The sequence below is a fragment of the Lupinus angustifolius genome, chromosome LG17 (assembly GCF_001865875.1).
Source record: "Lupinus angustifolius cultivar Tanjil chromosome LG17, LupAngTanjil_v1.0, whole genome shotgun sequence".
Lineage (NCBI taxonomy): Eukaryota > Viridiplantae > Streptophyta > Magnoliopsida > Fabales > Fabaceae > Lupinus > Lupinus angustifolius.
The window spans coordinates 10,315,981-10,342,566 of NC_032025.1; the positions used below are offsets into that span (position 1 = coordinate 10,315,981).

General features: G+C 33.0%; 2 protein-coding genes and 1 long non-coding RNA gene across 3 annotated transcripts; all 3 read right to left on the reverse strand.

The window, feature by feature from the left end:
• Positions 249–6,587, reverse strand: LOC109331444. The gene is made up of 3 exons (XM_019565945.1): positions 6,395–6,587; positions 5,798–6,008; positions 249–5,212 (listed from the first exon to the last, which is right to left on the reverse strand). Exons 1-3 carry the CDS (start codon positions 6,551–6,553, stop codon positions 474–476), a joined length of 5,109 nt encoding a protein of 1,702 aa, XP_019421490.1. The 5' UTR covers positions 6,554–6,587; the 3' UTR covers positions 249–473.
• Positions 10,642–25,717, reverse strand: LOC109330523. Its single transcript, XR_002105677.1, has 3 exons — positions 25,687–25,717; positions 21,929–21,933; positions 10,642–10,751 (listed from the first exon to the last, which is right to left on the reverse strand). It is a non-coding gene; the product is annotated as an uncharacterized LOC109330523 (long non-coding RNA).
• LOC109330522 (probable inorganic phosphate transporter 1-9) lies at positions 11,100–14,846 on the reverse strand. Its single transcript, XM_019564738.1, has 3 exons — positions 14,293–14,846; positions 13,257–13,562; positions 11,100–12,183 (listed from the first exon to the last, which is right to left on the reverse strand). Exons 1-3 carry the CDS (start codon positions 14,685–14,687, stop codon positions 11,331–11,333), a joined length of 1,554 nt encoding a protein of 517 aa, XP_019420283.1. The 5' UTR covers positions 14,688–14,846; the 3' UTR covers positions 11,100–11,330.

Here is a 26,586-nt window from a genome sequence, read left to right on the forward strand (position 1 = left end):
AATCTATAAGATGTGGAAACTATGCACTCAAACCTAAACAGAAGATATGCGAGTTGACAAACATGACATCAAAATGATATGAATTTGAATTTCTCAATAGATTAAAGGAAGCAATAAAAAAAACCTATATCTGAACTGATATGTACTTGAAATGCTTAACAGATCAAAGGATTCCTCAGAATTGAGCAAGAGTTGAAAAGCAAGAGATCATAAAATAGGTGTTTAAAGAACTGGATTCAACCATGCAATAATAAGAAAGCAATTGGCCATGAAATTGAGCTACAAGCAACTCTTCAACTTAGTAAATATACTGCATTTTATAGTCATTAAACAATCACACACCACTGACAATGACACAAAGTTAAAGGAACAACTGATCAACTGAAATAAAACCATATTCTACAAACAACCAAACACAAATATAGATTAAACAAGCAAACCTTATAAATATCACAAAGATCAGCACAAAGTACCTAGCTAGAGGGGAAGGCAGAACTGAGGAACTCCTCATCCTCACAGAAAATCTGCAAATTCTTTGACTCCATTAAGAATTCAATTTCTTCATTGTTGAATTTCAGCACGAAAGCCAATTTAACCAGCTCAGATAGTTCAGCTACATGATCGTAATTCTCGCACAAAACACCCTCAGATATTGCCTCTGAGAAATATGTAGCATATTTGATCAAACTTGAATTTCCACTGAGCCAGTCCATCTTCTGAGTGAAAAACTTGGAACTTTCCTTCTCCCACCGCACCATTCTGTTTGCTTGCTTGGTTAGAATGTCACCTGATGATAGTGATAAACTATAGCTTACAGTGATTGGCTCCATTGACTCGAACAATTTCAGGTTGAGAAGTCCTTGAACAGCTTCATGCCTCTTGTCTACATCCATGTTTAAGCTAGAACAAGCAAGGAAACCAAGAATAAGCTTAACCAACCCCTTAAGGTTGAAAACATTACTTGGATCCACCTGATTGAGTTGAAAACTAGTTAGTAAAGATGATTCTTCTTTGCACAGAGATTCAGAGATATTCTGAGCACCGATTTTTCTGTAAATGTCAAACAACTTGCACCGGTCCAGTGGCGCCAAGTTCTGCCGAGGATACCAGACAAAAACTTTCTCCCCTTCAAAAAGCTTCATGAGATGAAGATTATCAGCAATAAAAACACCTTCCTTGTCTAGCAAAAATATTTCACTGTTGCCTGATGTTGCAGGTAGTTTCTTCAAGCTATCAGAAAGTTTGTTCTCGGTCTTTATGCTCCAGTGTTGCAAGATAAACATCCAGAACTTATAGCACTTGTCAAGTGACAGTTGTTCCACTGAACTCTCCCAATCACTCCAAAGGTCGACGTAATCGTCAACTGAAGGCTTGTTCCTGGCATCCATGGCAAAGGAGAAAAAAGGAAGTATCTTCTTATCATAGAAACCTTCTAGAACATAAAACTTTGCACCAAAAAGATTATCCTGGTCATGTATAGCACATTCCTCAGGATTGACCCACTTTCCATCTTTATTTCCATCCGGAATCCAAATCTTTTTGGCAGATTGATCCTCAGGTTTCCAGTTGTGTTCACTTAAGTACCTATATATTTGCACAATGGTGTCATAATCAGAGTGAAAGTCAAGGTGACTAGCAACTAAGGAGCACCCTTTCTCAATATCAACAGTGACTCCAATTGCATTAAGTTCCTTCTTATAAGTTGCAATGTTGGGTCCATAAAAATTCTCATCGATGAAAGGTCCATCAGTTGCCTTCAGGTAAGAACTCGACTTGGAATCAAACAGCAAACACTTATCTGGAGGCCTATAACCAGCATGAGTCTTCAACCAATTTTTGGATAATCTTTTTGTGAAATCAACATCAAGGGAAGGATTATTCTCTTTTATAAGAAGTCTGATGCATTCTAACAAAGAAATCACATTTTCAGGAGTAATGGTGGAGGGATCTGAAGGGAATTTTAGACATTTAGGCACAAACTTCACGCCATCTTTGAATTCAGTAACAACACCAGTGCTCTTCAGCTCTTCCTTGTACTCATGTATTGCCTCACCATAACAAGTGTCAGTGTCATCAATGAAAGGGAGAAGAGTTATTGGAGAGAGTGATTTCCAGTCTGGACCATATAGAATGCAGTGTCCTGGACACCTATAATCACCAACCCGAGTAAGCAACCACTTCTGGTTGTGTATGATGATTGAGAAATCTGAAGGAAATCTGTATTGAGTTCCCTTAAGCCGCCGGCAACATGAGAGAAATGAATATACATGTTGTTGGTTAAAGGAAGTTTGTGATGCCATCTGTTTGAAGAGACCAGCAAATTTTTTTATTGCCTCCTCGAAATCGACCACCACCTTCATTCGCTTCAACTCATCCTTAAAAGTGAAAATCTTTTCTCCATAGAATTTATGATCAATCACTGGAAGACCATTGAATACTTCTAAAATACAACCCCATACAGGATCATACATGAAACATTCTCCAGGTGCTTTGAAACCCATGTTTGTCTTGAAGCAGTTTGTACCACTGAGCGAATTTATTAGTTTGCTAGAGGTACGTGAAAATTGAATGCACTCGAGTATCAAAAGAAGGGCCTCATCTGCCAAAGAGACCAAATTTGAGGGTGATTTCAAATGGTCAATCACAACTTGGTAGTTTCCACCGAAGCCAACTATCACACCTAACAACTTCAGTTCCTCTTGGAATTGAAATATTTCATCACCAAAATAAGCCTCATCAATGAAAGGGATATCACTGATTTGTGATGCAACTCGCCATCCTGAATCGTACAATACAGATCCTACAGGAGACTTGGGACCATGAGATGTCTTCAGCCAACTTCCTTGTCTGATGCTGTTGACAAATTTATCTAAGGGAAGAAGACTTTTCCTCAGATATTGGATGAAGTTAAGCATCAAAAGAATGTGACTTCTACTCAAAGTGAAGGAAGCTGCGCGAGACATGAGTTCTCTTCCAATGAATTCACATGCCTCCTCATAACTGAACATCACCCCAATTGTTTTCAACTCTTCCTCATACTCATTTATTCTGTCGTCATAGAAACTCTCATCGATGAGTGGTATGTCAACAAGAACAGAACCATTTTGCAAAATTTTTCCCAAAGATGAGCGAATTAAAAATGACTGCGAAGGTGGCCTCCATCCATTAACTGTAACTTTTAGCCAGCTGCCTTCCTTTATGCACTTCAAGAATCTCTGTGGTAGACGTGTTCCCTTATACTTCAGGTTCCGAATCCAATCTAAAAGCAAGAAAGCATTGTCTTTGGTAAGTCGTGTATCTACAGCAGAAAATCCAGCATTTGGAGGGGATATATGAGGTATATCAGAAGCATCAACGTGAGTTTTAAGGAATTCAATGAGCTCCCCATTGCGTGTATATTGGCCTGCATAATGACATGGATGCAAGTACTCCTCTCCAAGCTCAACATAACCTTCACTTCTCCAAGGATTAGAAACAATCAAATCTGCCCATTTGCTCACATTTGCAGGTACTAGAACTCCTTTTCTGCTATCAGTCACATGTCCGTAGTTGTCAACAAGTGGCAAACAACTGCACAGACCATCAACCTCCCGGTTCAATAAATAACACTTTGAGTAAGATTGATATAAGAAATGAGCATATGCAATGGCGAGCCTGCGGTTACTTCTAATAGAACTGCAAATGGCACTCGCAAAAGTGTAAATATTAGATGTAGCAACATTAACTTGATTTTGTAGCCACTCCAACAAAATCTGTTTCCGGGGGAACAGCTGGATAGCTTTTTGTGAGATTTCTGGCATAAAAAACTGGTTGGAAGCACATCCAAACTCTTTGTTCCAATCAATCAGCCAAGAGCAAGGACAAGATTGATTTGGATCTGCTAGGATTACTCGCTTGGCGCCATGGTGCTGTATGCACTCATCAAGACTGAAGTGGGCCATACTCCCATCAGAACCAACATATTTAATCAATGGAATGCTCATCATGTTGGTGCCACGGAATCTAGACCAGTTAGTGGAAACAAACAGTAAAAGCTCCAAATAGACATCTTCTGATACTCCATCCACAAGATTAGAACTCTGAATGCACTTTGCATACCAATCAACATTGACTTGTTGTACACCTAAAAAATTGAGTATGTGATCATACTCATTTATATCAAATGCAGAACTCAAGATTTTTCTTCCATCATGAGATGATAGATTAAGCAAGTATACTCCTTGTGCCCGAGCCTTGGTCAAAATGTTCCAGAATTCAGGCAGTAGCCTGCCAACTTCACGAGGCTTATAGAAGTGCTTCTGCTCACTGTATGTCTCAATAGGAACAATATTTTCTTCAAGCATTTTTTCTTTGATTTTCTCCCTCACATCATTTAACTTCTCATAGGGGGAACTATCAATGGGAAGGAACTTGAACATCGGAGGCAAATTAGATATAGGAGCTTGATCTGATGCTATGACAAGTGTTTTGAATGCATCCATAAAAGCTGATGGAACACATTCTAGTATCCCTCGATTCCATTTATCATCCAAGAGAATTGTCTCCCTTGATGAAGCTAGGACAAAATCTGCTTGAATTATGAAGGGGAAGTTAGTGACCATCTCTGTGGGAAGAAATGCATAGACACCCGGTAAGCTCATTCCCCTATGGAGCCTCTCCTGACATGGAAAGGCTAATGTGATAACCCACTCCTCCACGTCGACTCTCCTTTCCACTACATTTTCTACTCTGACCGGAAACCTTTGCTTCCACATATGGTAGCTGCATTCTTTTCCAGAATCATCCTTTTCCTCCGCGGAGAGACGGAGAGTGTAAGATTCAGCATTCATGTTCTTCCTTGTCATATAGTTAACCTCACTTGAGATAGCTACAGCAGTAACAGTATTCAGGTTGGGATCCTCATTATCTTCTCTGATAGAAAGATGTTTGATTTTGGAAAGGAACAGCAGAACTTCTGGATGAATGCTCGAGAGCTGTTGTTTCACAGGTTGGACCTTGTCAGCCTTCAATGGTAAGATAATTGTTGTAGTTGGAAGAGTATCACCATATATTTGCTTTATGTCAAGAAGGGTTGGATTCTCCTCAACCCATTCAGGAACTATATACCCTAGACCACAATGTGGGCAAGGCTTCTCATTCAACCGCATTTGGTATCCGTTACTAAAAATATAAGGTTGAGCAGTTACTAGAAATACACTTTTGAAACCAATTCCTGCAATTCAAACATAGGAAAATTTTTGTCAGACATTTGCATCTTTTTGTTTTATTTGACTGGTCTAATGCATGCATATCCTTAGCCATGAATCATCCTTTCCGTTTGTATTGTATTATTCATCCTAATTGATTATCAATTAAATTGCCTCTTAAAAGATACAAAGCTGAGGAAAACCTGATAACTATATTTTGAACTAGAGACTTAGACCTATTAGCTAAAACATTGTTAATTAAGGATCCATTTGCGAGTTGGTTTTGGAGAGGAAGGGAGAGAAAATAAAGGCTTGTATACTTCATGGTTTTCAATCCTTCCATTCCCTCTGTTACTTTCTATAAATCAACTCGCAAAAAAATCATACGCATTTGTTTATTTGATTATTTCTTTGGTAAAAATAGTAAACAATATTATGTTCTGAAAAATAAAATGCTTTGACAGTAACTGATTCAAGGTAGTTACGTGCATACATGTAGAATTCGTCAAGTTATCAACATACCATTTGAAATATTTAATTAATCTTGTAAGTACATGCACACAAATCTTTCTAAAACCCTTTTGTTGAGGCAGTTAAGTATGAGAATGTACCTTTCTCGCCTATGTAACCGCTGCTCCTGTTTCCTTTCTTTGTGGATCGTCCAACACTGCAGATAGATTCAATGTTTCTAGGAGAAAAACCCTTTTCATTGTTGAAAATGAGCAATGTGGCTGAAGCACCAGTGGTTGTAATGTCCTTTGATGTTATGATGAACTCAAGTGTTGGACTCACTCCTTCAAGGTACTGGTTATCTTCAGCATTCTGTGAAAGTCACAGCAAAATTTATGATGATCAATCAACCACTATAATAAGATAATATGATTGCACTGCTTAGTCAATCAAAAACAAAAGACACCCAAAACTGAAAAGAAAAAAAAAATTGCAAAACACATGCATTATTACTATAAAATGGTTCCAAAAATTTCTAATTTTTGTCAGATTAGTCTTTTTTAGTGCATGTCTTACAACACAACACCTGATATAAACTAATTTGACCCTAAAAATGACTAATTTAACTTATATTCGAAAAACATATTAAAATGACTCTAAGAAAATAGATTCATTTGATAACTTCACCTTTTATCCACACTTATGATTGATTATGTACAACATCAAACACACACATACATAGGAAAATGAAGATATACCTGAATGAGTTCCATCAAGAAATGAACATCTTTGGCATAAAGTTCTGCAGACAGATTCTTGACGGATTGGTGCAAGTCTTCGGCCAATGGGTTGAGTTCCCCACCAATGGAGAACTTCTTCCTTCTTATATCTTCAATGTGATCCTTTGGTGTTGCCATTTCACAATATCTCACCTCACAAACGTTACTAGTGAAGCAGTGTATATGACAAAGATTAAGCAAAGAACAAAGTGAAGTCTTCGTTTACTTAAAAAGCTATTATGGAAGTTTCCTTCTTGGAGAAGTAAGGTAAAAGTTGATTATCAGTTATTACAAACTCAATATTATTTAATTCATAAAACTTGTTATCTAGTGGATAAATGGTAACAGTGATGAAGTATAAAGAGAAAGTGTAGGCTTCCTTTATGTCTTTTAATTAAAATGATATTTTTTAATTAAATTTTATGTGCAAAGGACAGATTACAGTTTACACACCACTACTTCCATGTTGTACCACCTTCTTTACACAGTACGGTTATACGTACAAAGTTCAAAATCTTTATGGTTAAGTTATTGAGAAAAATATATATATATCATAAAGAAATTTTTATATTGTCAATGTATTTTCTAACATTTATTTTGAATTATTATTAACTTTTAAATAAAAGTAATACAAATGAATGGTGAATGATATACTAACTGTATATAAATCTCTATATTATCGATGTATACATATTACACTCTAAGTTATTTAGGTCTTAGTTAAATTTTGTTTTTTTATATAATCACACATTTTTGGGAAGCTTTTGTTAATCAATGCATAAAACATATTAGTCATGAATTAAAAAAATAACATTCTTAATAGAATTCAACATGTAAATGCTAATAGTGTAAATATTTTTAAGGCTATCAATAAATCATCAATCATTTATATGTTAACTATTATTGACTCTCAAACAAAAATAATACAAATCAATAATGGATGATGGATTGGCATTAAATTTTTTTTTTACACCAACTATGTCTAGATTTTAAAACTTTACATATTTAAGTGTTTAACGAATGTTAACATTCACCTTTGTAGAAATTATCGGGGAAGACTCCTTCGATGTATTGTCCTAAAATTATATATTAGAGGAACATTTTATGTCAATTGAAAATTAGTCAATGATGTATTGATAGTGTAAAATGTAATTCATATGTTAACTATTATCGATTTTTATGTAAAAGTAATATAAATCAGTGATGAATAATGTATTAATAGTATAAAAAACTTTACATTGAAGATGTATAAATTTTAAACTCTTAAAAAGTTAAATTTATATTAATTTTTTGTTTGAGAAAAAGATATATATACTGATAATATATAAGTTTTTGACACTGTCATTATATTACTGTCATTCATTTTCAATTATGTTTCACTTTTCAGAAAAATAATTCAAATGAATGATGAATAATGTAATAATAATATATAATTCTTTACACTATCAGTACATCAATATTACAATTTCTTTTACTTCAATAGTGGATAGAATATCTAGTGAAACATTTTTTTTTTGATACACCATATATGACCCATATGAGATAGCATTTCAAGCATTCAGATATTGTAAGTAAAAAGCAATGTCCTTTCAATTCGCAGTTGTCCTTTCAAATTTCAATTCGCAGTTGCTCCACTTTCCCATGGGGAAAGATCATTGGGCTTTTGCATCCCAATGCGCTTCAGCAATATTAAAGCCCACAAAAAAAATTAAAATCTTTTATTCTACTGTCTAAGGATTAATAAGAGCCTCTTTTACCATTATTATAATTAGGGAAATACTCTACTTTTAACATCCTCACATTCTAAGCTGCATGTTTCTTAACTCACAAACCCCTCACACTTTGAAAGGTGAAATATCTAACTCATAAATTACTCTTCCTCAATAATCATTATAAATGTTTAAGTAAATTATACGAGAATAAAGTATCTCCTGATAGAAGGAAATAATTTATAATCATAACATGTTTCATCATTTTTAGAAAATTATTTCTAAAACTAAACAAAATAATACACATGTCATATTTTTACCGGCTAGAGAAGTTAAATTATCTCATAGTATAAGAAGATACATTATTCTCAAATTATATTAACACCTAAATATATTGAAATTACACAAAACATCAATTTTGTACATTTATACAAATTATTCATAATTTATGTATATATAATTATATATTGTAGTGAGTATCCTGACACAAAGTGAAAATAATTACATTGACCCCTTAAAGGAAGTGAGTGTATTGCTTTAACAATTTGAGTAATTAGTGTAATTAAATAAAGTCTAATGAGCATCGATATAGATTACATTTTTTTTCATGTTTTGAGAACAAGCAACTTACTCCTTACACCATGAGATAATTTATCTCCTACAACCAGTAAATGTATAACATGTGTACTGTTTTGTTTAGTTTTAGAAATACTTTTTTAGAAATAATTAAAATGACACATGTCCTAATTTTATTGGCTGAAGGAAATAATTTATCTCCTTATACCGGGAAATACATTATTCTCATTTATAATTAGGTAATGACATACTATACAATTATAAATATGTATAGATAATTTCCAATCAATAATCATTGCCCTTGCATTTTGTATTACTTATTTAGTTTATAACTTTTTGGTAATGTTATTTGAAATTTTTGTGTGATGCCCTCATTATCTGGAAATCACTTTGGACACAAATTCAAATCGAGCTTGAAACATGTTTAAGGGATTAAGTTCTCATTATCTATCTTTACATCCATAGAGTTCCCATCCAAGACTTAACTGGAAATTGAAATTCTTATTGATATTCGTTGATGTTGTGAATGAGTGATGTATCTGTTTTCTTCCCTTGTATCTCATTTTGATATTTACATCATTTCTTAATTGACCAAACCATGTAATATCTTATGTATATATAATATGTGTTGGATATTACTAGCATTCATGCACTAGATTTCATCAGAACTAGCAGTTAAATATATTTGGATGAGATTAGTATTAGGATGAGTGATCTTTTAGGAAGTCATCTCTTTAAAATGTATCTTATTATGTAAAAGTAGATAAGTTAAAAAATATATAAGTGAATAGACCTATAAATCTTATATCTTTAAGTTTTAGGTTAAAATATAGTATCAAACCTTCACTTAGCCGAAGAATGATATAGCTCATGGATAAAAATCGACTTATAATTGTATAAGATTACTTTGCTTTCGCCTTTGTTGCCAAGCATAGCAAGCTTGAGAGAGCGAGAAAGGAAAAAAATGAGTTTAGATTAATGTGGGGCTTTGAGAATGTACAAGGGCAATGATCTCGCGTATATAAAATAGATAAAGTAATAAGCTATTAACAAGTTTTTAACCTAACTAAGCTAGCGAAAGCTAACAAATATGAACCTCTCAAATCTCAAACAAAACAATCAAGAACTCGGTGGTGGTTCAGATATATACATTATTGTGAAAATAATGCGAAAGCATAAAATGAATATTGTGAATCTTCATTGCTTGATTAAATGATTACAAGTCATGTGCCTATATATACAATACAAAGATAACTTGTGATACAATAACAACTTAACAAACGCTTAACAAACTAACTAAGATATTAATCACATGTGTATCATGTGCAAAATATATCATGATAGCTTTTGATCTTCAATAGCCCCCTCAAGCTAGAGGATAAATGTTAATGACTCCAGCTTGATAATTTGATTTAATAACAGTGTGATGGATCAGAATCTCGATCCTCATGTGATTGGATTTTCTCAACCACTTGATTATTTTCCTGATCAGAAATCTTGACCATATTCCCATGGTTTTTCCATGATTTTACATTGTTGGAGGATTCTTTGAGTATGCAAAAGAACTCAAGAAAATGTATCACTTCTTGTTCTTTGGACAAGATTGATAGTGTGATGATTAGAGTATGTATGATTGTTGTTTTGTTGATCTTCTTGTTGTTATTGTTATTGATCTTCTTGTTGATCTTGTTGATGTTGATGATCTTGAACATTGGAAGAAGATGGGGGATAGAATCACTTAACTCCAACAATTGGTTGTGCCTTTCGAAAAGACTAATACAACCTCAGTGCCATCATTCCCCTTAACATGAATGCAAAAGTTTTTTTGTTGTTGCATCATATGGATTATCTTTCATATAAACAACCAGTTAGTGAAAAGAATCTGGCAGCTTTGAGTTGCAAGATGTTCTGGATGTTTCTTTATTTCTTCCTCGTAAATTGGAGCAACCAGTGCCTAAGGTTGAGCAAAAGCGGGTTTGAATGTCATACAAGGTGCACGTTGTTGTTGATGGCGTTTGATGAAGAACACATCATTCTTGAGCAATGTCTTCCTTCGATCTTCCCTCTCTACAAACTTCTCCGCTTCATGTCAAATTGTTGAGATGATTCTTTATTGAATCTTGTAAGCGAAAGATAATAATTAGTATAGAGAATGCGCATCGGTTACCAAAGCTTCGGGAAGAAGGCTCTGATACCATATTGCGAAAATAATGCAGAAGCATAAAATGAATATTGTGAATCTTGATTGCTTGATTAAATGATTACAAGTCATGTGCTTATATACACTATACAAAGATAACTTGTAATACAAGTAACAACTTAACAAACTAACTAAGATATTAATCACATGTGTAAAATGTGCAAAATATGAAAAATGTATCATAATAGCTTTTGATCTCCAATATACACATATATAGCACAACATATTCTAGATATTCCTTGTACATGAAATAAAAACAATGCTTTTCTTCCTTGCAATTTCCAGAGCTAGTTTGGTATCCTAGTTATGAAAACTTGAGTGTAGATATAAAGCCACGTGTAATGATATAGTTATTCACACTTTGTATAAAAATCATCCATAATTAAAAAACATGTTTTTGCTAAAAAATAGGCATGAAAATTAACATTGATCAACCATAGTTGAACTCTTCAACTTCAATTTGAAGAGGTTCAATCTCATTCTCTTCCAAAGACCTTCCCATAGTTTCCCTAGTGAAGAAAAATGTGACCAGCATCCCCACAATGCACACCCCTCCAAGTATGATAAGGGAAACTTGCATTCCAATTCCCTTAGGGTACCCTTCCTCTTCTTCTTTATGTGATGCCCATAAAAACCCAACAGATCCAATTATTGCACCAACTTTCCCAACTGCACCAGAAATGCCATGACATGTTGATCTAAACCTAGCTGGGAAAAGTTCAGCTGGGACTATAAAAGTAGTGGTGTTTGGTCCAAAATTGGCAAAGAAGAAAGCAAGGCCATAAAGAACTATGAAACCTTTATTATGTTCTTTCTCAGTTGTCCAATATGAGTAATAAGGAATTCCTATAGCAAAAAAAGCCAAACCCATGAAGAAAAACCCCATCATTTGTATTTTGATTCTTCCCACACGATCAATGAAATACACTGAGAAGAAGTAGCCAGGAATGGTGGAACATATTGCAATAATTGCTTGGATTCTAGCAAGGTGGATAGCTTCTTGATACACATCAACATTGTTTTTGTTTTTGAGGAAGTGTTTGTAGATTTGATACTGGAAAAGGTTGCTGCTGTAGAACACAATGTCTACAAGGAACCATGTAGAGGAACATGCAAAAAGATCACGGCCATGTAGACGAAGAAACTCCATGGAAAGGAGAGGGTACTTATGTTGGGTTGGTGGCAATGGATTTTCTTCAGCTTGCTCGCTGATTGAGATATCAAGAACTTTCTCCATGTCCTTTGTTGCTTGCATCACATTCTGTTCCACTAATGCTGTGTACCTGAAAATATTACCCCATTTTAACAGATGGTTGTGGAATTCGATATACTACATTATCTGTTTTCATAAATTATATCTTAAATTATTTTCTGAACTAATAATATTAAAATAAAAATAAAAAAATAAAAAAATGTTTAACTTTTTAATTAATATAACATGTTTTTACTGATACTGATGTTCATGAGAATTTGAAAAGAGTGTTATTTGAACAAATATGCTAAACAACAATTTTAGGCCTTACTTTTCGAATAAAAAAGCTGTTAGAAATAGCTGTTCAAGTAATTATTTTGAGAAAGACTTTTAGGTTATACTGTTATTATTTTTAGTTTATACTTTTAAATAATATATATTACTTCAACTACCTAAGCTATCATCGTCATCAATTATTTTAATCACATGTTTAGTACCTCATATTAATAAAAATCATTTACGTGGGTAAGAGTTTCTCAACTTTATAATATGAACAGAATTGACTAATTAAATAGTGAACCCCACGGTCCTTTTCATTCTATTTTTTATTTGACCAAACATAATTAATTAAGTGGTTAAATTGGGTCCTTCAAGACAAGACAAGGACTAATAAATGTAATAAAAGATTTAATATGTATACATTGATTGAACAGTGTTACACTGTCAGTCAATCATCTGTATTGATTTATTAACCATCATTAATTCTCTAACAAAAATAATACAAATTAATGGTAGATGGTGTACTGACAGTGTAAAAAATACAAAGTTTAAACTCTAGAATGAAAAATTCAACAACTCCAAAAGTCACATGTCTTTTTCATATATAACATGTAGGAATTTCTATGGTTATATATAGACGCCTTGATAAATTCTCTTTGACCAGCATAAAGGATAAAGATGATATCTTATATTTTGTTTGGCATCAATAATAAAGAAGTAAAAGTAAAAAATAAATATTTAAAATTTTAATTAATATTATATGTTTTTAATGATACAAAATAAAATTTTGAACGAAAACATCCTTATTCATAATAGACACAAACCAATTGATAAGAAATAACAAATAAAAACATCAATGTCATGTTTCTAGAGGGAGGATGTTACCTAGCAGTTTCGGGCATCATCATCCGCCAGTAATAAGTCATGGCTGCCGGAATTGCACCTATCATAAGTATCAGCCTCCATGCAACGTCAGCCCCTTGGGGCGTTGGTTTTTGAGGTGTGGTGTTAGAGGCACGGTGGAATATTGAACACACCACCGTTGTGACTATGGCACTAGCTAATATGCCAAACCCTTGCATGGAAAACACAGCTGCTATGAAAGACCCTCTTGTCCTTTTGTTTGCAAACTCGGACATTATAGTTGAGGATAAAGGGTAGTCTCCTCCAATCCCTAGCCCTACCACGAACCTCAACAACATAAAATGACAAAAACGATTCAGATATTTTAATTGTAATGTATAATAAGTTATCTACAAAAAAACTAAAATCCAATAAGCTACATCCTTCTGCTTCAATGCAACTACCTTATAACTTCTGGTGTTTTTGGTACTATAATTAAAGCAATATATCTAGCAATATATCTTTTTGCGAGTATAAAAAACAATAGTAGGGGATCGTCTCTATTAATGGAGAATTAATAGAGAGAATTATTATTTTTATACTTAACTTAAGGGTAAAAATATCATTATAAGTTTAAATAAAATGATATAATTATCATTTCATTTTATTTTTTGGGTTTGTTTTAGATAGCATTTCTCTCTCCAAGTAGTCAAAAGGAATATAGCTCAAAAAACCAAACAGATGGGCGACTCTCTCCCACATAATGATATTTGAGGAAGGTAGATTCTAGAATTTGAACTCATGACTTCACAATCATTCAACAATAATTTTACCATTCACACAAGCTCAACCTCTCTCTAACAAAAAGACTAAAAGCTGATAAGTAAGAATGTAAGATTCGATTAGCTAACATATGTGAATTATAATGGTATAGAACATTAGCTTATAGATCATAAAATACCAAACTAATTAGGTTATTGAAAATCATTCATGAAATCCTAGAGTAGATAATTTACTCTTCAATCAAATAAGCTGGTTAACTAACTTATAAGCTATTAATTGATATTAGTATTCAAACCTGAAGAAGCCTAGAGAGAGGAGAACACATGTTCTAGAGGTACAAATGGAGAAACCAGAAGCCAAAGAACCAATGACCATAAGCATCAAGGCAAGACCATAGACATAGCGCCGCCCTTTGAGGTCACCAAGCCTTCCAAACACCAGCTGACCAATGGCCGTGCCTAACAGCGCGATGGCCACCAAGGCCGACGCCACCACGGGCGGTGTCTGATACTTGTTATCGCCGTGGCGGTCACCGTAGTATATTCTTCCGATGATCTTGATGATGAGAGTGATGGAGAAGAGATCATATGCATCAGTGAAGAGTCCCATGCCTGCAATGATTATGGCCTTGAAGTGGTAGTATTGTGTTCTTGCTGTGTCAAGAGCTGATAACACCTTCAATCTTGCCATATTGTAATAAATCTCTTCAAATTTTCAAATCACTAGAGATATTTTTCAAGCACAATACAGACTTTGGTTGCTTTGAATTTGATTTAATTGGATGAATGAATAGAGATAGATAAGTTAAAAGGACCTAATATATGGCCAGAAAAAATTGGAGGAAGAAATTAGGAAAGTGGTGAGAAAGTTTATTACACTACTAGCACATCATTAATACTATTTTTTATTTCATTTATAAAGAAATTAGGAAAGTGGTGAGAAAGTTTATTGTTTTAGACATCTTACAAACTAACAAGTAATAATATAATTGCTTGGAAACAACAATAAATAGTCATACCCTGGTAAACTACATTGTCATGAACCATTTGGCTTCTAAGTCAAACTTACAAATGCATCATTCCATTGAAGATGCGGATCAAATTCAGTTATACTTGGTGATTTATCATTGCTGGATTCATTTGCAAAGGCACATGGAGTAGTATATTCAATGTCATTTTATTGTATGTTTGCCACGATGTGTTTGTACGCCGATTGGTTCATTTTGAAGTTTGTTGAATTCGTCGGCACAGACTACCATGTAGCAACGCTACCTTTTCCTTTCCTTTTCTAATGAAGTTTTATGATATAGAAATTTGCTCATGATGTGTTCTTTAGAACACATTTGCTATTTCACAGTTTTGTGTTATTCTATGTGATAAAAGATGTGATTGATCATAAATATATTTAATAATTACAATTTTAAGTTAAATAATTTTTCAACTAATTAGTTGATGGTACATGTTATGGTATATAAAATAAGACAACAGATATGGCCCCTCCAAATTTAAGGATTATTATAGTAATGTAATCAACATGATATTAAAGTTTACCTCGTCTCAGAAAGATTAACAATCAATCAATTTAATATCTAGAAGGTTATTTCTATAAAAAAAAGTATCAAATATGGTATGAGATCCTCTCAAAGTACTGAACATTTTGTTCAGTAATTAAAACATTTTCTCCTTTTCATATTCCAATATCAAGGTCCAAAGAGCATCTCATTTTATCAAATACATAACATATCCTTCCCACCTGACATACATTTGGAATTTCATGTGAAATGCTCATGATGTAAAACTGATAAAATTATCTACAATCTACAATTCATCTAAATACAAGAAAATTAAATTTATCTCAATATATCTATTAGAGCTAATAAATTTAAATAGAATCCAATGAATAACTTTGATAATAGATAAACTTGAATTCATCAATTATATCAAATAGATATTCATGAAAATATCCATTCGGATAGATATACAATTCATCCAAAAAAACAAAAATTCAAAAATGACGTTCTTTGTTTTTCAATTTCATTTAATATTAAAAAATTAAATTCAAGCAAATTAATACATGATTCTGACTCTCACTTTTAATATTTTATTAAATTAATATTAATTATAGGACATATATATATATAGTTAATATTAAAAGTTCATTCTTAAGTATATAACATATATAAGTATGAGAAAAAATGTTTCCACTGACATTGTTTTATACATTGTGACTACTAGGGGTGGCAATGTGGGCCGACCCAGCCCGCCTTCGGCTTGGATTGGCCCGGCCCGGCCCGTATTGGTAAAAGGGCTCAAAATGCCAACCCGACCCATATTTTGCAGGGCTGACAGGCTGATGGGCTGACCCATTTCCCCCTCCAAAATGTACATAATTAAAACTTTTAGACAGAAAATAATCAACAAACTTGATAAATGTCTTTTAAAACAAAAAATCACAAACATACGTCTACAATATTACATTAACAACATAACATCTTAGCTTAAAACTTGTAAATTCTAAAGAAGAAACCAACATAGTCTTAAACTAAGAGAGCTTGCCAGTTGCCACGCCCCACGCACAGGACAGTGTCACACACTTTAGTTTTTTTATTTTTTTAACAATGGCCCGCCCGGCCCGACTCTCCTTGGCCCGTCTAAAAAACGGACTACTAAAACAGGCTGAATATGGGTTTTTGGGCTAAAATCCTCAGTCCGGCCTGCTAAAAATAGCTATCCAAACGGGTTGGCCCGTCGAGCCAAGCCCATATTGCCACTCCTAGTGACTACATCATCCGCCATTTATATTTAATCATCATTTACTCTTCAAAAAACAATTCAAATGAATGATGAATAATATAGTGATTATGTATAAATCTTTATACTGACAGTACATATATTGTATTTTATAAGTATTTGTTAAAAATCATAGAACCTTAAATGTCACGTGCTTGTAGAATATTGATTTTTGTTAGTTCAAAAAATCATTTTTTTAAACAAATGATTTTTAAAAGTATTTTTAAATGATTTTAAAAGTGTTTTCTAAAAGGTGATTTTAGAAAATGTTTTAATGAGATAATAGTTTTTAAAATAATGATTTTATTCAATAAGGTTTTTAGTTCTAAATAAAAAAATCATATGAATTGGATATGAAGTCATTAATAAATTTCATCCATTAAGTTTGGATATAGATAGACTATATATCTAAAAATATAATTGAAATGAATTTATGTAAATTAATAAATGATTTTGTCCATTAACATCTAAATTCATCAATTTATCACTTTTAATATTTTTTTACATGGATGAACTCATTTTGTTCTTTATGTGAGACTTAAGAATTAACTAATGAACAATGCTTATTGTAACTTAAAATCCAATAATATGTAATGACGTCTCCCAAAAGTTACAAATGCAAAGGTTATATATAATTTGAAGAATCATTCCAGCCAATATGGCCTTGCCTTTTTTTGTTTATTTCTTGAGTGAGTAAGTATTTATGAATTATTTAGAATAGATTTCTAATAAAAATCCATATTGTTATTAAAAATTGGGTTAAAATAGATTAAAGTATCCAAAAAATTATAACACTTAAAATTGGTACCTAAAAAAACTCTTTTCAAACCGACACTCACCCACCATGTGGTCTTTAACCTTCAAATCACTTTTGTTTTTTCAGATGCAGAGCAACATAACTTTATAAATTTTATTTTCTATCGCATTCACCCCAAATTATCACATTAACTAGTTGGATACCCATGCAAAGACACGGGTCGGTATGTATTATGTCTGGTAAAATGAAAATAGTATAATATTAATATAAAAAAAGAAAGTAAACATTCATTTCAGTCTCTGATGTATTTGATTGTACCAGTTTGGTCCATCAAAATTTGAAAAACTCAAAATAGTCCACACAAATTTCAAACGTGAGTTAAATTAGCCACTTTTAGTATATTTTATAGTACTTGATGGAGACTAATTTGACCAACATTTAAAATTTTCGGAGATTATTTTGGGTCTTTTCATTTTTAAGGAACAAACTCATAAGGTAAAAAAACATGATGAATTGAAATTGATATTTACTCTATAAACATAAATGAGAGAATATAAAATAGGTCTGATTAAAGGATGCTAAGTAGTATAATATGGATCCTTCTATTACGATAATAGTAGCCTAATGTTCATTATTTTGTAACAAATTCTTGGTAACTTATATTTTTGAAATTATTTGTTCAAAAGTGTTAGGAACATTATGCTATTGAAATTGTTAAGCCAAAACACTCCTTAGCAATGAGAAAAAACTAATATTAAGCATGTTTACATACCCTGTAAATAGTGCTCAGTCGAGATTATCATGAATGCATTCAATGAATTTTCTATGAATAATGTTTTGGATGATAATCCAAGTAACTATTTTGAAGGTACAAAGGATGATATAAGAAGAGATATCACTACGCCATATATCATAATAAACAGCGGGCATTCAACAACGCAATTTTGAATGACACTGTTGAAAATGAGGCGGAAGAACATCAATAGTGCATAATAAAGCAAGCACTGTCAATTTGTGTAACTTCAATAGCGCATTTTTTACATTGCGTTGTTGAATATCAATAACGTTAGTGTTGACTTGAATGATTTATTTTTAACAGCACATTTGATAGGAAGTGTTGTTGATGTGAATATATGCAACAACGTGTATTTAAGGAAGCGTTGTTGAAGATGACATAGTAACCGCACTTGCTTAATTATGCGTCGTTGATGTTTTACGACTTTTTAAGCTTCCGAGAAATTAATGGTGGAGTAGTAATGCGTCTCTTCGTTTGTTGAAATATTAATGGTTGAGTGATTATGCGTTTCTTGGTTGTTGAAATATTAATGGTTGAGTGGTTATACGCCTGTTCGTTTGTTGAAATATTAATAGTTGCTCATCTATAAATATTGTGGTTCACTCAATGTTCTAATTCATCGGTAAGCTAAAAGTCTAAGAGTATGTGTTTCTATAAGAGTATGTTCATGAAGATAGGAGGAAGAAAACACAAAATAATAAAAAATAGAGCAATACTTCAAAGAGTGAAAAAGAGAAAAAACACCTAGATTTCTATAGAGGAGTCAAGGAAAAAATTGTGTTTCTGTTTCAGAATCATGTCAAGGAGGTCTAACAAGTTTTGATTTTGCAAAAGGACCCAAATTTTAGAAGAAAGGTGGTTGTCATACAAGATTTGCGTGAGATAAAGATTTGCAATTGAAAGTAAATAAAAGGAAAAAGAGAATGAATTATTTAGTTCATTGAGTTTTTTCAGTTTTTATTGATCTCTTTCAATTATTTTTCTTCATCATCTGCAAAAATTCCTAAGTACAACAGTTCATTGATTTCCTTCATTTGATTTTCATGGGAAAAAAACCCAAATTTTAAAAGGAAATCAATGAACTGTTGTACAAGATTTGTGTAAAGGAGTAGAAGAAAAAATTGTGGAAAAATTATTTCCTCTTCTACCGAATCATTATAATGTATTTTGTCTCTCTGAATGAATAATAAAACAATTATTTTGGATGTTAATTTCTGTTTTTTGTTAACTATTTGGATGATTATTCTCTTTAATATTTTTGTACTGTTCCTTATTATTAATAAACACAATAAACAAATTACCAATACTTAATAAATACAAAAACAAATTAACAAAATGTAATGTTTATATTTTATTCAGTTTCTTATTAATAAACACAATTATATAGTAATAATCTACTTCATGGCAACTTCTTGTTAATTTAAGTAAATTCATGTTGTATAAATATTTTTCAGTCATGTAAAATGTTAATTTAACAGCGCATAACTACGAATACGCTATTAATTTGGAAAATGAGTTCAATTTAACAGCGCATAACTATGACTGCACTGTCAATTCGATTATATTCAGTAGCACATAATTCAGATAGCGCTGTCAATTAGATTCTAATCAACAATGCTACATCTCGGTGTTGTTGATGTGTTAATGAAAATAAATAGTAAATAGCTGGATACGCAACAACAGCTCAATCCTTAATCTGCATTGTTGAAGATGTTGATACAATAGCACTACGTTAAATATGCGTTGTGGAAGAGGTCGTGTTCATAAAATGAGTAATGTACAGTTTGATACACAACAATAACACAATCGTTAATATGCGTTGTTGAAGATATCAATACAACAGTGCTACCATTAATATGCGTTGTTGAAGAGGTCAATACAATAGCGTTATCATTAATATGCGCTGTTAAATGGTTACTACAGTTTAAATATCTAAAACATGAATCGTTTCCTCTACGTTCTCAAACTTACTCGAAAAGAAATCCTCAAACTCTCAGCAAACCCTCATACTCTCATAAACTGGAAAAACTTCATCAATGACTTCCCAAAGTGCCGATCATGTATCTCACAGTGGTGACGAAGCTACACCGACTCCACAAGACCAGCAAATCCTTTCTAAAAAACGACCTCCACGTGGAATGACTTCCATGAAGAATGTCATTCGGTCAAGAAGCAATGATGTGAAGATAGAAGTTCAATGAAACTCTAAAGGCCAACCATTAATTAAACAAGAAGGGTGACAACGTATTGTAAGCTACATAGGTGTTGTTCTTAGGCAGAATCTGAAGCTAACAATCAAGAAATGGAGTGATGTAAAGAATACCGTGAAGGAGCGTTTTTGGAATGAAATAACATTAATTTTTTTTTCTTTTCAGTTTTTGTGTTTTCATGCAATGTACGTATATGCATGCAATATATAATGTATATGTCTTTTTTATTTCATGCAGCTTTTGATGTTGGTGAGGAGCATAAGGATTATATCCTTAAATCGGCTGCCAAGGCTCTCCAACAATTCCGAACGGATGCCGGAAAATTACTTAGAGATGCTGATGGCAATGTCAACCTAAAACCTCCAACTAAATATGCAAAAATCGTTGATGAAGAGTATTGAAAGACTTTTGTCACCCTACACACATAAGATGAGTCTTTCTTGGTAAAATCATATTCTTTGTATTGACTTTTGTATATATGATTTTGTATATGATTGTTGATATTAATGTTGTTTATTGTTTCATAAATTAAATAATGAAAACTGCAAGAGGGCATCCAAGCCTTTATATCCATACCGAGCTTCTCGAGCAGGGTATAGAGGAATCGATGAAAGAATTGTATGTATTATTAATTTGTACATTATTGGTTATGTTTTGTATGCCTATATATATATATATATATATATCTAATTACATTATTATGGCTTATGTTTTGTTAGTTGGAGAATAAAAGTGATACACATATGACTCCACATGGAGTAGAACTCGACGTTCTATGGGTGGATGCCCGTAAGAACAAGGATGATGTCATCGATAATGAGGAAGTTCAAGAAGTGGTAAGACGTGTTGTAAGTGCTCATATTTTTTAATTATATTTAATTTCCATACTTTATTTATCAAAATGTGATTAATTAACATTATGTTTTTTCTTGATTTGTCAGGTTGCCCTAAAAGAAAAGGAGGAAAACTCAGATAGTCGCATAATACTTGACAAGGCACTAGGACTACCTATCTACCATGGCCATATCCGAGGTGCAGGATTTGGGGTTAGCTAGCGGACATTTGTACCCCATCCAAAGCGTGCAACCAAAGCCCAAATGAGCCAAGTTGAAAATCAACTAGATGACCTCATGCAACGATTCAACGAATTTGAGCAATCAATGAAGGCGAAGGAAGTTGAGTGGCAACGACTAGCTAGTAATTCTGCCATTGTTCCTTCAACCGTAATGAGAGTTGCACTACACCCGCACCTTACAACATTCCCATTATTATTCCCATTCCGATTCTCATTCCTAAGATAATTTAGTTAACTTATTTTAATTTAGTCGTTAACTAATTATATGTTTTAAATTACGTACAGGGAATCAGTTCTTGCAAACTTTTCCTGGATACCCCAACTAGCCGAGTAGTGGGTGTTGGGAAAGTGCACAAGTTGACCGATGCTATGCTGCATAATGCACGTATCTCACGCCATCATGTGAAGGTCTCGATTGTCATTGCAATCGATAATAATGCGTTGCTGCCAATTCCTCTCGATGAGGGTATATTTACAGTTGGAGGGGCTATAGGCACTTTTGTGGCTTGGCCAATAGACCTTGTTGAAGTAATTCCTCTTAAGGTATGATTTTTCACCTTATGCTCACTGATATTATATATATATTGATCTATAATTGATATGTTTTTATTGAATATTTTAGGAAAATGTACATTCTATCCCCAGTAGCACACAAAAGTCTAAGCCATCTTGTGGGGATGTAAGCTCAAAGTCATCTACTGGGAATGTGAGCTCCAAGAAGACTACCAACTATTGTACTTAGTTGATGGAGCATGTACAGAAGATGGGAGATGATACGATAATTATATCAATTCCCAAGGAAGTCTGTGGGGATAATGTTGATGAATACGTTGGCACGAGTGAAGTCCGAGATGTATATAAACATGATTGTATAGGTGCAAGTGTTGTATGTATATATATGAGGTAAATTATGTTTTCTTACCTTCTCACTTTTGCATGGCAGTATGTTATAATTAACTAACATTTGTGTTAAATATATTAGGTACTTGTATGAAAATTTTATTAAGGTAAATAAGAAAAAAGAGATGTTCATATCCCCACACCTTACCGCTTTGATGTTGCACGAAAAAAATGAGATTGGGAAAAAAAAAGAACGAATTACAAATAATCTCATCCACCATAAAGAAGATGTAGATTTATTTCTTACGCCTTTTAATATCGGGTGAGCATTTTGTAATTGTCTTTTATATTTCTTTCTTTAGTATATTTGTTATGCTTAACATTTCCTAACCATGTACATATGTTTTGTTAGGCAACATTTGGTTTTGGTTACCATCAATCGGGTCAACAAAGAAATATATTACTTTGACTCATTGGCACGTGGTGGTATGAACAACTATCCTGCTATGAAAGAGATGTTTTCTAAGTAAGTGGACTACTCATTTAAACTTTTAGTTACACTTTCATTTTCCTAGTTGTTTATTAATTAAGTACATTTTCTATTGTTTAGTGTGGTGAAAGTTTACAAATTGAATAATCGTGGTAGAAACAAGTTACCAAATCCCAACAAAATCAATAGGACTCATATACATGTATTGACACAAATCATCTCAAACAATTATATGTGTAATGACCAACTAATGTTATGCTTATATGTTTACTCAATTTAATTGCAGACCCATTGCCAAATAAACGGGGTAGATTGTGGCTATTAAATGCTGAAATTCATGAAGGAGATCATTCAGCAGTGGCCAACTAATGAAATCAAGTTTGTTGGTAAATCATATACATATGACCAAGTCAACCAGATTAGAGAATAATGGTCAAAGTTTGTGCTTAGTTTAGTTTTGCACAGATTGTAGCTTACGGAATTGAATTAATGTTCAACGTAATGTATATGATTTAATCTATGTAATATATGTTTATGTAAACAATGTAATTAATGTTCAATATATAAATTCAGTTGAAATTCAGTTGTGTTGATATAGTTGTCATTTGGTATTTCTGTATGTATTCAATTTGTTGTTATGTTCTGTTTCTGCATGCATCCGTATATTTTATGTTGTGTACGTAACTTTGTAGAATTAGGAATAATGGTCTTCGACAACGCTTTTGTATGATAGCGTTGTTGTTATACCCATATAACAACACTTTTTAACACCTAGCTGTTGATTATGTTGAATTCAATAGCGCATGGTCAAAATAATGTTGTTGAATATTTATCTCTCATTCATTCTCTTTTAGCTATACAACATCGCATACGGTAAGAAGCACTATCGATATGATCAAAACTATTTCCTCATAAAAAAAATGAATTAGTAAAAATATTATTCCATAGTGTTGAATAATTTTTGAATGGGGAGTTATTCCACAACGTTGCATTTAGGTTGCGCTGTTGATTAGGTATCATTGACTGCGACATCATAATTAGGCGCTAAAGATACTATCAGACCCTAAAAAATTAAAATGTTCCCGCATTCTCACACATTCATTAGCAATCCCAACACTCATTTACTCTCAAAATCGACCTCAAAATCATTCAACCTCAAAATCATTCACTCATTCAACACAAAAAATCATTCACTCATTCAATACGAAAATTATTCAACACCGATTTTGAAAATTCATCACTCGTTTAACCTCAAAATCATCATTCACGCATTCAACACCGAATTGAAAGTGAGTTTTTCTTATACTTATTTGACTTTTTAATTACATTATATTTAGCTTGTATTGAGTTATAAATATTTTCCTTATAAATGAGTGAAAGTGATTTCACTCATTTAGCTTGTATTCAGTTGGGGTTTCCGACTCATTTAACTTACATTATTAGTTAGGGTTCCAGTCATAATAATTCATTTGCTCTGCTTGGTGAGCTTAACTCCAAGCTTTAAGGAGTATGAAGAAAGAGTGAAATCATTTGTTAGGTTTACAATTGAAAATACTGAAAACCCTAATAGAATTGTATGTCATTGCTTAAGATGTTGTTACTCAAACCGAATTACTCCAAATGAGTTAAAAGGTCATTTAGTGTGTCATGGTATTGATCAAAGTTACACATGTTGGAAAAGACATGGTGAGACGAGAGACGTCATGGATTGTGATGATGAGATGCATATGAAACACAACTACACAAATGCATATGAAGACAATCGTTTTGAGGAAATGACAAACGTTGTCGAAGAGGATCTTCAGGATTGTCCTGAGATGTTTCAGCGGTCGATAAGTGATGCTGAGAAACCATTATATGATGGTTTTACTAAATTCACAAGATTGGCAGCGATGTCGAGGTTGTATAAGTTGAAATCTGTTAATGGATGGATCGATAAGAGTTTCACCGACTTGCTTGCACTTTTGAAGGATATGTTGTCATAAGATAACATGCTCCCTTCTCGAACCTATGATGCAAAACAAATGTTACGCTCCATAGGCATAGACTACACTAGGATACATGCTTGTGAAAATGATGGCATCTTATTTTTTTAATGAGTATGATTCATTAAAGTTTTGTCCTCTTTAATGCATCACGATATAAGAAGAAAGACTCAATTCCCAAAAAGTTTGTATGATATTTTCCCATCAAAGCAAGATTCAAGCATATTTTAGCAATGCCAAAGATGCAAATAAGTTGACATGGCATGATGAAAAAATGATTAAAGATGGCAAGCTTCGACATCCTTTAGATTCTCCTCAATGGAGAAAATTTGATCATGACTATCCTAGTTTTGGTCAAGAATCAAGAAATCTACACCTTGCATTATCAATGGATGGAATTAACCCACACATTGTTCAAAGTTGCTCCCACAGTACATGGCCAATGATATTGGTGATATATAACCTACCTCCTTCTCTATTAATGAAGCACAAATATGTGATGTTATCTATGTTAATTTGTAGACCTAAACAACCAGAAAATGACATAGACATATATTTGGCTCCATTAATTGAAGACTTGAAGAAAATATGGGAGACAAGCATAAATGTATATGATGCGTATAGAGAAGAAAGCTTCAACTTGAGGGTTTTGTTGTTCGGCACAATCAGTGATTTCCCTGCATATGGTAATCTGTCTGTATATAGTACAAAATGACATTTTGCATGTCCTATATGTGAAGACAATACTCATTCAAATCATATATTTTTGCCTTCAGATCATCACTATCGACGATGGAGAAAAGCATTTGATGGAAACAATGAAGAAGGTCGTGCTCCTTTGTCGTTGACAGGTGACCAATTATTTCAAAAGGTAAAGGGTTTAAATACTAACTTTGGTAAACCTTTTGCAAAAGAATTTGTCACAAAGGGGTGGAAGAAAAGGTCAATCTTCTTTGAATTGTCATATTGGAGTTCATTATATGTAAGACATTTCCTCGATGTTATGCATATTGAAAAAAATGTATTTGAAAGTCTCCTTGGTACCTTACTCAATGTCCATGGTAAGACCAAATATGGCTTGAATGCAAGGTTGGACTTGGTTAGTATGAGAATAAGAAAGGAATTGGGGCCGATAATGAAGGGAAAACATACATTTCTACCTCCAACAGCTTATACTTTGTTGAGGAAGAAGATAATGGAATTTTTCAAATTTATTCATGGTGTTAAAGTTCCAGAAGGGTACTCTTCCAACATTCAGAATCTCGCATCAATGAAAGACCTCAAGTTAAAAGGTCTTAAGTCTCATGATTGTCATGTACTTATGGAACATTCCTTGCTTATTGGAATACGATCAATTCTACCTAAAAAAGTTCGAGGAACCATAACTAGGTTATGCTTCTTCTTCAAGACAATTTGTAGCAAAGTGATTGACCCTGAGAAATTACCTGCATTGCAAAGACAAATTATTTTGAATTTGTGTGAGCTTGACATGTATTTCCCACCTTTTCTTGACATAATAGTTCATCTAAACATTCATCTTGTTCGAGAGACACAACTATGTGATACTTCCTATATGAGATGGATGTATCCCTTTGAGTGTTATATGAAGACATTAAAAGGGTATGTGAAGAACCGATCAAGACTAGA

Excerpts from the sequence above, each read along its gene's own strand:
- LOC109331444 (XM_019565945.1), bottom strand. The coding sequence starts at position 6,553 with ATGGCAACACCAAAGGATCACATTGAAGATATAAGAAGGAAGAAGTTC. Across the intron at positions 6,009-6,394 it reads TCTTGATGGAACTCATTCAG|AATGCTGAAGATAACCAGTA; the intron begins GTATATCTTCAT and ends TGACTTTCACAG. Across the intron at positions 5,213-5,797 it reads CGGTTACATAGGCGAGAAAG|GAATTGGTTTCAAAAGTGTA; the intron begins GTACATTCTCAT and ends TTTGAATTGCAG.
- LOC109330522 (XM_019564738.1), bottom strand. The coding sequence starts at position 14,687 with ATGGCAAGATTGAAGGTGTTATCAGCTCTTGACACAGCAAGAACACAA. Across the intron at positions 13,563-14,292 it reads CTCTCTCTAGGCTTCTTCAG|GTTCGTGGTAGGGCTAGGGA; the intron begins GTTTGAATACTA and ends TATGTTGTTGAG. Across the intron at positions 12,184-13,256 it reads ATGATGCCCGAAACTGCTAG|GTACACAGCATTAGTGGAAC; the intron begins GTAACATCCTCC and ends TAATATTTTCAG.